The sequence below is a fragment of the Phoenix dactylifera genome, chromosome 9, assembly GCF_051530095.1.
Source record: "Phoenix dactylifera cultivar Ajwa chromosome 9, Ajwa_hap1_PhDact_Kaust_v1.1, whole genome shotgun sequence".
NCBI classification, from domain to species: Eukaryota; Viridiplantae; Streptophyta; class Magnoliopsida; order Arecales; family Arecaceae; genus Phoenix; species Phoenix dactylifera.
Window position 1 is genome coordinate 6,802,210 of NC_143198.1, and position 12,445 is coordinate 6,814,654.

Sequence of the window (12,445 nt, forward strand, 5' to 3'; positions counted from 1 at the left end):
CCTTTTTAATATTTTCCATCTGAGGGTCATGCAAAGTAAACAATCAACCCATTTGCTCTTAATCATCACCTACAGGTTTACTCGAGATCAAGTACTGAAATTTCAAAGATCAGAGACTGTCATTGACTTGTTTTTCATTGAGGCTGGCTCAGAAGTCCTTGCTGTCAGGCAAAATGCAGGAAAACTATTAACTTGTTTGGTTCGTATCAGTTAAAATCACTCACTTTCAAAGATGCTAGTGTCCCGCTGCTAATAATTCTTGGCCAACTTACAATTTTTCTAGCAATGAGTTGGTGCTGAATTTCTTTCCCTGTATCCTAGATAATTTTTGTGAAGATACAGCTAACTGTGCTCTTCCTTTTTCCGCTGACATGCTTTGCATATTGATCATAGTTTCAAATAATAGCATCACAACCATTATAACGGTCATTATAATGATTTCTGCCACCCCTTGTACGTTAACAAAAACCTTTTGACCTCTCAAGTGTTCTTCGGTTTTACTTACTTTTCATCTTGTTAAAAGATTTTCAATTACATCCCTTAAATTCATCAAGTGTTCGGTCAAGTTGTCTCGCTGTTGATCTCGGTTTACTTGATTTTTCTCAAGACCTCAGTTTATTCAAAACTTAATTGTTAAAGTATTAAAAATACCAGTAACTTTTGTGTGTTTCTACTTTTATATATGGTTGTTCTTACAAAATCTTTTAAAATAGGTAATTTATGATTATTTTATTTATGCTATAATTAAAGAGTAATGGTAGTATTTGATGGGAACAATTTATTCATATTTTTCTATTTTTATTTTAAATAATTTATGAAGTTTGATATTTTAATAAAAACTATGTCAAACTAGTGATTTGCACGGCCAGGTCGGTCTGCATTTAATAATTATGCATTAGGTCCTTAATTTCACTTATGATCTGCATAGTAAATTCTGTTCCCATCATTATAATTATATTAATAATAATAATTTTTATTATTGAATTTTACTAGAATTCGATTTATATCCAAATAATATCTAACTTATATCTTTAGATAAAAAATATGGATATAGCTAATCTTTAAAATATAGATACAAAAATAAATATTTCAGTATTAAAACTGTATACAATCCGTTTTAGCCTTACCTCAGAGAGCATCATTCAGCCTCTTCTCTTTGCACAAAGAATTCAAACAAATGCTATAAGCCCAAATTTCCAGGAAGGACCCAATCTATCCACACCTATTAAGAGCTTCTCAACAAGCTCAATATTCTTCACTTGGCACAAACCGGAAATGAACCTGGAGTATATAAACGAGCTCAAAGAAAATCCCTTTGGGATCATCTTATTGTAACACTTCTCGGCCGAATTAAAGCAATGATTTCTAACTAGTGTACCCATAAACCTAATGGGAGTGGCACATTCCGGCCATCTGGTGGCCCAAAACATAAGACTGTTTGCAGAGGAACCTCGTCGAACAATTGGGGGAAGAACGTGCTGCGCCAAACCATATACGAGCAAAGTGATTTTTTTTTTTTGGGGGTGAAAATGGCAGTTCATATAACTCTAACTTCAGTACATCCAGCCATATTAAAAGAAAGTAAAGAGAACAACGGAGTGGAACTATCAGCTATTGATGTCCAAAAAAACTCTCCGGAATGCCGGGCGACGTAGGAGGTGACCCAGTCAGCTGCTCTGTTTGCCTCCCGGTACATATGTGTAGCATGAAAATCACCCATCTCCTGAGCCAGTCTCTTAGTTTCAAGGATGAGTGGATGACCATCACCGTACCTGTCCACTCCCTGGATCCAATCGATCACCACTGAAGAGTCTCCCTCGAGATGCATCCGAGCGGCGCCAAGAACTCTTCTCGCATAGGATAAGCCCTCCCAAGCAGCCCGCAGCTCTGCTCCAACAACGGTAAGCCCTGGTAGCAAAGTGATTCGAGGGGGGCTCGGGGTAGGAGTTGGGACCTAGGAGACCGATCCGAAGAGATCGCTGCCCCTCTAGACTGAAGCCTACATAAGTCTTTTTCTTATACGGAGCTGGGCAGCAGAACCGGAGCCCGTCCTGATTAGAAATTCAAAATAACAAGGAGGGATGGCAAGTGGGGCTTGACACCATATTGAATCATTTAAAGAACTTAAGAGATTTAATTAAAAATTTTTAAAGAAGAGAGGAGACGAGTGAAACTCTGAAAAACTTAGAAAAGATCGAAAAGATAATTTTTTGAAAATATGATAGCTGTTATTTTCTGCTTTGATATCATTTATAACACAGCCTAGGATTTAATTCAAAATGACTGGTCAAAAGTTATTTTTTGGATTTCTTAGTCAATTATTTAAAATTTTCCAGCGAATAATCAAAATGGACCAAACATATGCTCGCATGGAATCCTCACAAACCATCTTATGAATGGAAAATGTATATAAGGTTCATGTTATAGTTAAGAGGTCTCCCTTTTTTTTTTTATTTAACCTGATAAGTATAATTTTTTTAAGATTTGGCTCCTATGCAAGGCTGTACAACACGAGGCAGCATCCTCTGTTGCCTAAAAAACGGGAGGCAGCCTCCTCCATGCCTCTAATCTAGTATCCCTGATGTTTGGATTGGTCCCAAAGGGATTGAACCAAGCTTTGAAATGGTTTCACAGATTCCCATTTGCTAATAAATATACATAATAGAATTCAAATAGTACCTCCTTTTTAGCTCTTATATATATATCCTTTTATAACAATCATTGTTTAGACTTTTTCCAGATTAGTTCACAAATACTAGATTTTGCATAAAACAATCCATTTAATTATTGATTTTACAAAAAAAGAGAGTCAGTTTTATGTTTTTAGCTCCCCTAGCGATTTACCTCTGAATCTATCTACAAGATGGACAGTAATGCACACTAACGTATAAGCCTTTGTGACATATGGCTCATACATAGCTCTCCATGGTGCCAGGGCCAAGATCACTGTCAAGGCTGTTCCATTTAGATCTTCTGCACAAGCCTTCCCATGTCTCCCAAGAAAGGCCTCTGAATTTGCTGACACAATCATCCAAATTTGCTGTTAAAACCTTAAATTCCATGATGCAGGGCGAGCCAACAGTATTGGGATGCATTCACTAGTTCCATGGCTTTAACATCTATACTGAATTCAGACCAAGAGAGCCCTCACCTATAAAGAAAACAAATGCTGCCTTCCAAAACAAGAACACATAAAACAGGTAAAATTAGTAATGAGAACCATGAAAAAAAGCTCCAGGCTAAGCAACCTGCCAGGCATCAAGGCGAGGCCAGCACTCGCATTTACCAAAAAACAGTGCTACACACAGGGCTCAATCAAAGCCTCATATGGATGAAAGATCCTCGTACACAGACTTGATACCCGGTCTCTCTGAAACCGGGCGAATACATCTCAAAGCTATCCCTAGCACTTCCTTGATGCCCTTGGCAGCTGCTCGATTCGCCATGTCCGGGGCCATGGCTGGATCGAAGCAATCTGAACCATGGCCCTCTGCCACCCTCAGCCGCACCCAGTCGGTCAGGTCAGCACCTCCCTCCTCCCCTGAGATGACATCCCCAGCACATCTGCCTGTCAGGAGCTCCAGCAGCACCACCCCAAAGGCATAAACATCTGACTTGAAGGATGGAGATGGCTTCTTGGATGCCGCCAGCTCTGGGGCACGGTACCCCAACACACCGGCATCCAGCATCTGCTCGATGGTCCCGGACTGGGTCATCAGGCGGTGGAGACAGTAGTCTGCGACACGAGCATTGAGGTGGAGGCCATCCAGTAGTATGTTGGTGGCTTTGAGGTTGCCATGCGGGATAGCTCGGTCGAAATGGAGATAGTTCAGGCCACGTGCAACATCGACGGCTATTTTAAGCCGCTGGGCCCAGGTTAATGGAGGGCCTTTTCTTCCAGGTCTATCTGAAAGTAATGGATCAAATAACAAGTTCATATTGTGATTTCATAATGGTAAAACAGTAAAGTTGGTTCAGTTTTGCTATTTTAATGAGATTTTTTTTTCAAGGATTAGATATCACTGAGGCTAAAAGAAAGCTTCTATTGAAGTATGGTAGAACAAAAATAGATATTCAGATAATCAAATGAAAAAAGAATTCTCTCCCAAAACCAGAACATACCAAAACATCTGTTACCTGTCTGCAGTATCAGTAATGGTGCATGCAACCACAGTCAGAAAGGTTGCCTTTATTTTTCTCAAACCATTAAGGGAGTTCTACAAACAGAGCTGTTTCAGAAAACTAAATGCACTCCTCAAAAACAAACCAAAATAAAAGAAACGGACAAGAAAAAGGGGAAAAACTGATCTTCTAAAAGAAAACTACTAACAAAAACACATAGTTAGAAACCGCTATTTCATATAATTTATCCTGCTGAGTATTTGCCCTCAATAAAAACTTCAGGCTAAACAAGGTATCAACATTAGCATCTGCTACTGGATGCATAAATCATCCCAAGTAAAGAAACGGGAAAAGTAATGTGTTACTCAGATGAGTGAGACACGACTACCACAAGTTTTTGGAAAGTGAAAAGAAAGAAACACCCTGTAAAAGAAACACCCTTCATGGTTTGTTAGTTTGTTTATCGAAATTTCTTCTCTGGAAAAAGAAGAATATGTGTATTCCACCTTCATTTTCCCAAGAAAACTTTTCCCGGCATGCAAATTTAACCATCATAATTAAATGTTAAACAAGTTATGGGGGAGTTAGTACACCAGGATAGCGAAAGCATACCATAAAGAAAGCTAGCAAGACTTCCAGGTGAAATGTAATCTGATAAGATAAGCTTCTCATGCTGGGTGGGTCCCCAATAGTAACCTCGCAACCCCACAACATTAGGGTGCCTAATATTTGCAAATTTCTTTGCCTCTTTAGCAAATTCTTTCTTTGGCTTTGCCACCCCTTCTCGGAGCCACTTCACCGTCAAGAACACACCATTATCTAGTGTCGCCCTGTACGAAGTCCCATGACTGCTCCTTCCCAATACTTCTGCTGGTGCCCTTGATAATTCCTCTGGTGTTAGTCTGATTGTCTCATCCAAGAAATGTAAATCACCTGTCAACTGATCAGGTGACCTGACATCCAATCTACCGAGATTTCGCTGTGGATATGTTTCCCCTGAATCTGGTGACCATGAGAAGCGGCTGGTCTTGGATGGTGAATAGCCAGACATGGCAGCCGTTTTCTCTTCTGGGCTAATTATCTCAGATGAAGAACCTTTCCTTGGAGCAATAAGATCATCAGCTGAGACCACCAATGCGCCACCAGCTTCCCTGCCTTTGATGCCTGCAGTATTTGGCAAGGTCCACCTCTGAACATTTTTATCTGAAACCTTTTCTGATTGAGATCTCCTTGAACTGAATTTTTGACGCAAAAGAACTGCTAAAAGGATTAGAATCACCACAGCAAGAACACAAGCAGCTATAACTGCAACTTTAACTAAAGGTCTGATTGGCTTGTGACCAGGACTTCCAGGTGGAGCACTGCCAGATCCAGGTGGGCCACCAGGAAATTGTAACCTAGAATTTCCTGGATGGAAAGAGGAATCTGGGAACTTCCTCAGGTTTGCTGGGACAATTCCAGATAGATCATTATAAGAAGCATTGAAGTATACAAGGGTGCCAGGCAAAGTTGCTGGCAGGGAGCCCATGAAGTGGTTTCTGGATATGTCAAGGGAAGTGAGGGAAATTAGTTTGGTGACAGCAGGTGGCAAAGGACCAGAGAAATTATTTGCTGAAACATCAAGCACTTGCAGACCGGTCAAGGAGCCAAAATCATCAGGAAAACTGCCATTAAAACGGTTGCCAGAAATATCAAGCACAACAAGGTTGGGCTTCCTGGATGAAGATGATGAGAACATTATGCTACCCACAAGTAAGTTGTTTTGGAGATAAAGCGCTTGCAACGTGGATGACATCAGCAAGTCAGTTAGAATAGGACCACTTAATTGGTTAAAGCTCAGATCAAGTACTGTGAGCTTGGGGTACTGAGCAAGAACTTCTGGGATGGTGTTGATTAGAGCATTACGGGAGACATTGAGGTAATTAAGTTGTAAAAACTGTGAGGCTACCTCTGGAATGGGTCCCATCAACTGATTCTCGCTAAGATCAATATATTCAAGGTTATCCGTCCATTTTACAATTACAGATAAATTTCCAGTGAACTGATTCTTTGATAGGTCTAAAACTGTGCAGCTTCCCGTCAACAATGGAAGTTTTCCAGAAATAGCATTAGATGAAAGATTAAGGACACGTAAAGTTGTTGAAGTGATCATATTAATATGTCCTGCAAGGTTAACAGAAGAAAATGTCAGTCTGCATGTGAAAACCAAGTGGATTGAATGATGTCACTAGAGATGTCAAATTGTTAACAAAAAACGAGGAAAAAATGAGTCGAGTTACTTGAGCTTTGTTTTGAATCGTTTATCTACAACTTTTTCCCTTAAGTCACACCCCGCATGCAGTGAGTGGCTTTACAGACAAAAACCAAGTTAAATAATTTTGAATTAAAACATATGCCGATAGTTAATCTTCCCTACTAAACAGTGAAATTTGTACTACTCTATTTTCCCAAAGAACACTTTCTCCAAGGCTGCTAGTATTTGTGTTTGATGTGGACAAGCTTCACAGTAAAAAATATCACTGCTGATGCAGGAACTATAAATAAATCCATTTGCATGCCTAAGAATTTAGAAACCCTTGCCCCATCAACACCATAAGATACCACCTAGGCCCATGAAATATTAAAGAGAATTGTTTTAAACAATGACTGGATCTGAAATTTTTATGAAGCCCAATATTACAATCTTCAGTTAAGGAGTAAGACTGAATTGTCTATATATTTTCATATAGTATAATCACAAATAAAAGATGGAGCAATTTTTTAAAACTGATGTTTGATTCGTCGTCCTCAATTAAGTTGAAGGGTTTGAAAATTTTCCAAGCTTAATGCTTTTCTTGACCATAGCCAGACTGACAGAATGGAGGAGTCTAATATTGGAGGAACCCTAAACATAAAATTCCAATGCATAAGCTGAGCACATAAGCAGCAAATGATTCTCAATTTCATTTCATTATGTGCTCCCTTGAAGGGAAGCCCCCAAGCATCTGTGTATTCCCCACAATGCTTGACATGTATGCATACATAGACAGATTCTTGTAGATAGCCTCATATAACTAAACTTCTTACAATTCCTTCTGCAACTGATAAAATATATCGTACTTCAAATTTCTGCATCTGTTTGAGTGTGAAGATATCTTCTTTCTTCTGTTAACCACTTTCTCCAACCTACTACATCTTTAGTTCACATACTCCAAATCATTCAGACTTACAAGGCGATCTCCCTCCCGGCCCCGCAGATTATTTTGCTTTCTCCAAAGAAACTCCATGATTACTTTCATATTTAAAATGGAAAATGAATACGAGGTGAGAGTTTGTGAAGATCAGAAAGGAGTAAATTTAAAATAGTCTCTCACCAAGTGAATATATTCCATTAGCTTACATATTCACATAACAAAACAAACCTTATAGTCAAACACGTAAGAATAGTTACGGTCATACCAAAAGATGCAACTAAAATGAGAAGCCAACTGATCATTCATATGTTGTGTATTAACCAATTTTATCAGATGTCTCCGAAGAGACATATGTTGTATATTAACCAAATTATAATGGTTTCCTATGATAAGCAAAAAGTAACTGAACTATAAATGAAAATAATTCATAAGTACTTTCCAACCTAAAATTCTAATTTAAACTAATTTGTGCCCACTGTAAATTATGTCTATGTTAGAATATACAAGAAAAGGAAATTTTAAGAAATTAATATGAAGAGAAAAATAACTCCTAAAGTTGAGGACAGACCCCAGAAATGACCTACATATATCATATTGTAGATTACATTATGCTCAAGTATAATATTTAAGTCCTTGTACAAAAAAGCGTATTCAATCTTACTGATTGAGCAATCATAGGCAAGATATATAATTGTAATTAACATTTTAAGTTTCAATGGTTAAATCCACATACCTGAGAGATTGTTTGCACTTAAATCCAGTTCACTTAAAACCAGAGAATCCCCCTTCAGAAGCGCACTTGGTAAGAACCCAGAAAAGCCATTGTTCCCTAGCCTTAGAACCTCGAGATCATAGACATAATTAAAGCCTGGCAGGTCTCCTGATAATTGATTATAACTTAAGTCCAACACCTTCAAATTCCCAAAAGTAGACAATTCGACTCCTTCAATCAGCGATCCGGTCAGTCGGTTATTGCTCACATTCAAATACTTAACTGTCTCCGAAATATCTGACAAAAACTTTAGTTCGTTTGGGTTTGAACTGGTGAGCAAATTCCCACTAAAATCAACATGAACAACGCTCGAGTCCATGAGAAAATTCCAATCAATGCCACCATCCAATTGGTTCCAGCTCAGATCTAATGCCTCCAGACTGCTCATCCCTTCCCACCCAGTCGGTATCTTCTTTGTGAAAGCATTGTATGAGAGGTTCAACGAAACCAAGCTCCTAAGACTCTTCAATGACAAAGGCAAGGGACCAGAGAGAGAGTTGTGGCTCAAATCCAGGGATTCAATCAAGGCAAGCCCCCCAATAGAGTCAGGCAAAGGCCCAGAGAAGTTGTTCCCGGCCAACGACAGGTTCTGCAAGCTCCGAAGCACCCCAATATCCTGAGGCAGCACCCCAGAGAATGCATTGTTGGAGATATCCAAATACTTCAAACTCTTGAGCGCGGCCACATTGCCAGGAAACCTCCCAGAGAGGTTATTATTGGCCATCGAGAGCTTAAGGAGCATTGTAAGTTTGGCGAACACAGCAAGATCAGCACTGCCAGAGAGGCCGTGGTTGTCGAGAACAACACCTGCCACATTTCCATCGTTGCACACAATGCCATTCCAGGATGAAGGGCAGCCGTTGAAGTGAATAGACTCCTCATTCCACGACTCCAAGATGTAGCCAGTGGGGTCATGGGTTATCCCCTTCTTGAACTCGAGGAGGGCTATGATATCTTGCGAGGGGAGCTGCGCCAAGGAAGGGACTACAATAAGAAATACCACCAACAGTCTTCTAAAGAGCCCCATCATTCCCTCTCTAACTCTCTTCAAACCCCAAAAAATGCTGCTAATCAACCAACAGCTGAAGCATGTCAAGCTAAGAGAGGGGGGTGGGAAGAACCAGCGAAGAGTATTAAACCGAAGCTCTCATTGGACAAGACCAACCCTAAAAATGGTGCCTTTTCAATGAAATCTAACGCCGCGCATTTGCTACACAATGAAATCACTGGCATTCTTCTATTTACACGAATAGAAATCCTCTGCCAGCAGAAGGAAAAATAAAAAAATCCTCTTTTTAACCAGCAATGGGGAGTTTTAACAGCGATTAGAGCAAAAAACGTCAGCTTTTCCCGAGATTCGAGCTTTAAACAGCTAAAACCGGCGAGTTTTAGAAGGGATTAGAGATTTACCGACAAGAAAAGGAGGGACCTTTTTTTTTCTCCGAGATAAGAACATGGGGTTCGCGCATTAAGAGGGTAACAACTCCGCCGCCGCGAGGGACCAAATCTAGAAAAGCTTCCGGCTTTCAATGAACGGCGCGGGCCCGCGAACACCCCGCCATTGAATCCCAACCCGCCCGATACATTCGAGAGAGAAGAAAAAGAATCTTCCAATAATCCCACTAGGAAAGAACAAAGAAACAAGAACCCTAATTCACAAGGAAACCCTAACCCTAGAACTCCTCCCTTCCAAGAGACAGAGGGAGCATCGGAAAATGGGCTGCTGGTGCTTCCGTTCGCTGCTTTTTTGTTTATACTGGAGGCTTTCCCCGCCAAAAGGCCATGAGCGCCTCGTGGACCCCAAATGCTTCTAAAATCCAGCTAATTAATTAATATCGGGGGCTTTTGACTCCACACCGTTTTTTCTTAATATATTACCCACTTTTTCTTTCCCTTTTCCCCACAGTTAGAGAGAGAAAAGCAGTGGGTCTTTTTAAAATGGAGTAATATAATATATCAGTCTCTGGAATTAGGGTTTCTCCTGCGGCAGTGGAGACTGGCCCACCTAAGATTCTGAGTCATTTTTGTACTAGCTGAAGAAAGTTTTTTTTTTTTTTGGATAGATAATGAGTTTTGTGAATATTGCTATTATTTTTTATTATTGGTTGTCATCTGCAACTTTGTTTTTTTTATTTCTAAATTATTTTGATCTAGGGAAATCTATGTAAACTATGTTCATTATAAGTATTATGACCATCACTAACAATCATGGAAAGGGGCTGTTTTTTTATTTGTAGTGTCATGGAAACTTCAGATTGCAGAAACCAGATGGAAGGAGTATTAAAAGGGTCAATTAGGAATTGAATACGATATCTAATTAGGTCTGGAACTAGACTTCCATTACCAGTCATCCAATCACTCAAGTTAATGACTGCTGCACAAACTAACTTTGTTGTATAACTAAAATGTTAGATACAGCACATAAGAGTTATGAAAACGGAATAAAGATCTAAATTTTAGGTTCACATGCAAAAAAAAAAAAAAAAAAAAATCTAAGATGCCAATTGGCACTACTTTTAGTTTTTGAGTTTTAGAAATAAAAAAAATACTTTATTCACTTTTTTAATCTAAAAATATAAATATGTATTTTCAAAAAAAAAATATCGATGGTGAAAGGCATAGTGGTAGTTGCAGTGGAGGTAGCGGAGATCGTGAAGGTGTTGGTAGTAGATATTATAGTGGTATAGAAAAGATAATAAAGATAACGAATGCGAAGTTGTGGATATATGGTAATAATGGTGGAGGTGGTAGCAATAGTGGTGGTGGTAATGACACCAACAATATGGTAGAGATGATAACAATGACGGTGGTGGTGTGGTGGAGACGGTAATGGTGGTGTTAGTGGTAGGTGATGTGATAAATATGATGACGATGGTAGCAGCGAGGGCAGTAACAGAGGTAGTGACAGCGACAATGATAACAATAGCAGTAGTGATGGCCAAGGTGGTAGCAATATTAATGGAAGAGTATTGATGGTGGTGGCAAAAAATCATGAGTTTCATATTTTTTTAAAAGATAAAAAGTATTTTTTTTATTTTTATTTTCTTCTAGCAATAATAAAAATAATTTTAAAAAATAGAAAATAAAAATAATAGCACCAAACATATTTTGTGTCTATTTCTGTAATTTTGTTTTTAAGAGTTAAGATAACATATCATAAATTGGAGTTGACATCGGTGAATAAATAAAATAAATAAATAAATGAAAGAATGAATGAATGAGTAATAAACCACATGCTTGTTAACCTAGAGAACATATAGGGTAGAACTTCACATCAATCAATTTAGAGATGTCTGTAGCGAAGATGGCCATACCTTGAAGAAATCTAAACCATGCTACAAAGTTTAGAATAAAGAAAAGCATATGAAAAAAGTAGTGATACAAAAAAAAGGGCAAAATAATTCAAAGACTTGGACAAAAACATAAACGTAGAGTAACAAGTATATATAGGTTTGGTTGAATATTTTTGTGGGATTAAGTTGAAAATCCCAGCTTTTAGGTTGCAGGAAGAAAAAAAAGATCCATGAAAGATCTTTTTTCTCTTTCCATAGGATTTGCAAAGTATTTTAGTTAATAGAGCTATGCTTAAATGGATGGCCTTGTTAACCTAGAGAACATATAGGGTAGAACTTCACATCAATCAATTTAGAGATGTCTGTAGTGAAGATGGCCATACCTTGAAGAAATCTAAACCATGCTACAAAGTTTAGAATAAAGAAAAGCATATGAAAAAAGTAGTGATACAAAAAAGAGGGCAAAATAATTCAAAGACTTGGACAAAAACATAAACGTAGAGTAACAAGTATATATAGGTTTGGTTGAATATTTTTGTGGGATTAAGTTGAAAATCCCAGCTTTTAGATTGCAGGAAGAAAAAAAAGATCCATGAAAGATCTTTTTTTCTCTTTCCATAGGATTTGCAAAGTATATTAGTTAATAGAGCTATGCTTAAATGGATGGCCCAACTTACAAATCCGGCAGTATTTTTTGTCTAGTTCTATAGAAACATCCAAACGACAATATTTTGGCTCTTAGATTATTTTAACTCTAGCTACGCGCCATTTGGCTTAAAGCCACCCCTCTCATTATGAGAACGAGCCATACCTCCACCATATAGGCACCTCTATAGGGACTATAAATAGCCCCACCAGGTAAAGAATCTTTTTTGGGCTAACTAAGCTTCACTCTAACTTGAGCATCGGAGGGTCCTCACTGGAGCTACCGGTGAGGCTTTGTAAAGGTACACCGTTGTGCAGGAGGTAGCTCACCTTCTTTCTCAACCTTTCGGCAGCTCTATCGACCCCTCCAACATGGTCACCCTCTGGTCAGATTTGAACCACAACAACATCAATCAAAACTACACTATAAGACTAACCAA

General features: G+C 38.7%; 1 protein-coding gene across 2 annotated transcripts; it reads right to left on the minus strand.

The window, feature by feature from the left end:
• Positions 1 to 3,240: 3,240 nt before the first annotated feature.
• On the minus strand, positions 3,241 to 9,811 carry LOC103710493 (LRR receptor-like serine/threonine-protein kinase GHR1). 2 transcript variants are annotated; one of them, XM_008796214.6, is made up of 4 exons: positions 9,478 to 9,811; positions 8,029 to 9,327; positions 4,735 to 6,285; positions 3,241 to 3,907 (listed from the first exon to the last, which is right to left on the minus strand). In XM_008796214.6, exons 2-4 carry the CDS (start codon positions 9,095 to 9,097, stop codon positions 3,324 to 3,326), a joined length of 3,204 nt encoding a protein of 1,067 aa, XP_008794436.3. In that variant the 5' UTR covers positions 9,098 to 9,327; positions 9,478 to 9,811; the 3' UTR covers positions 3,241 to 3,323. The 2 variants fall into 2 exon arrangements, with proteins under 2 accessions (XP_008794436.3, XP_008794435.3); XM_008796213.6 differs by having other exon boundaries at positions 8,029 to 9,620.
• Positions 9,812 to 12,445: the final 2,634 nt, after the last annotated feature.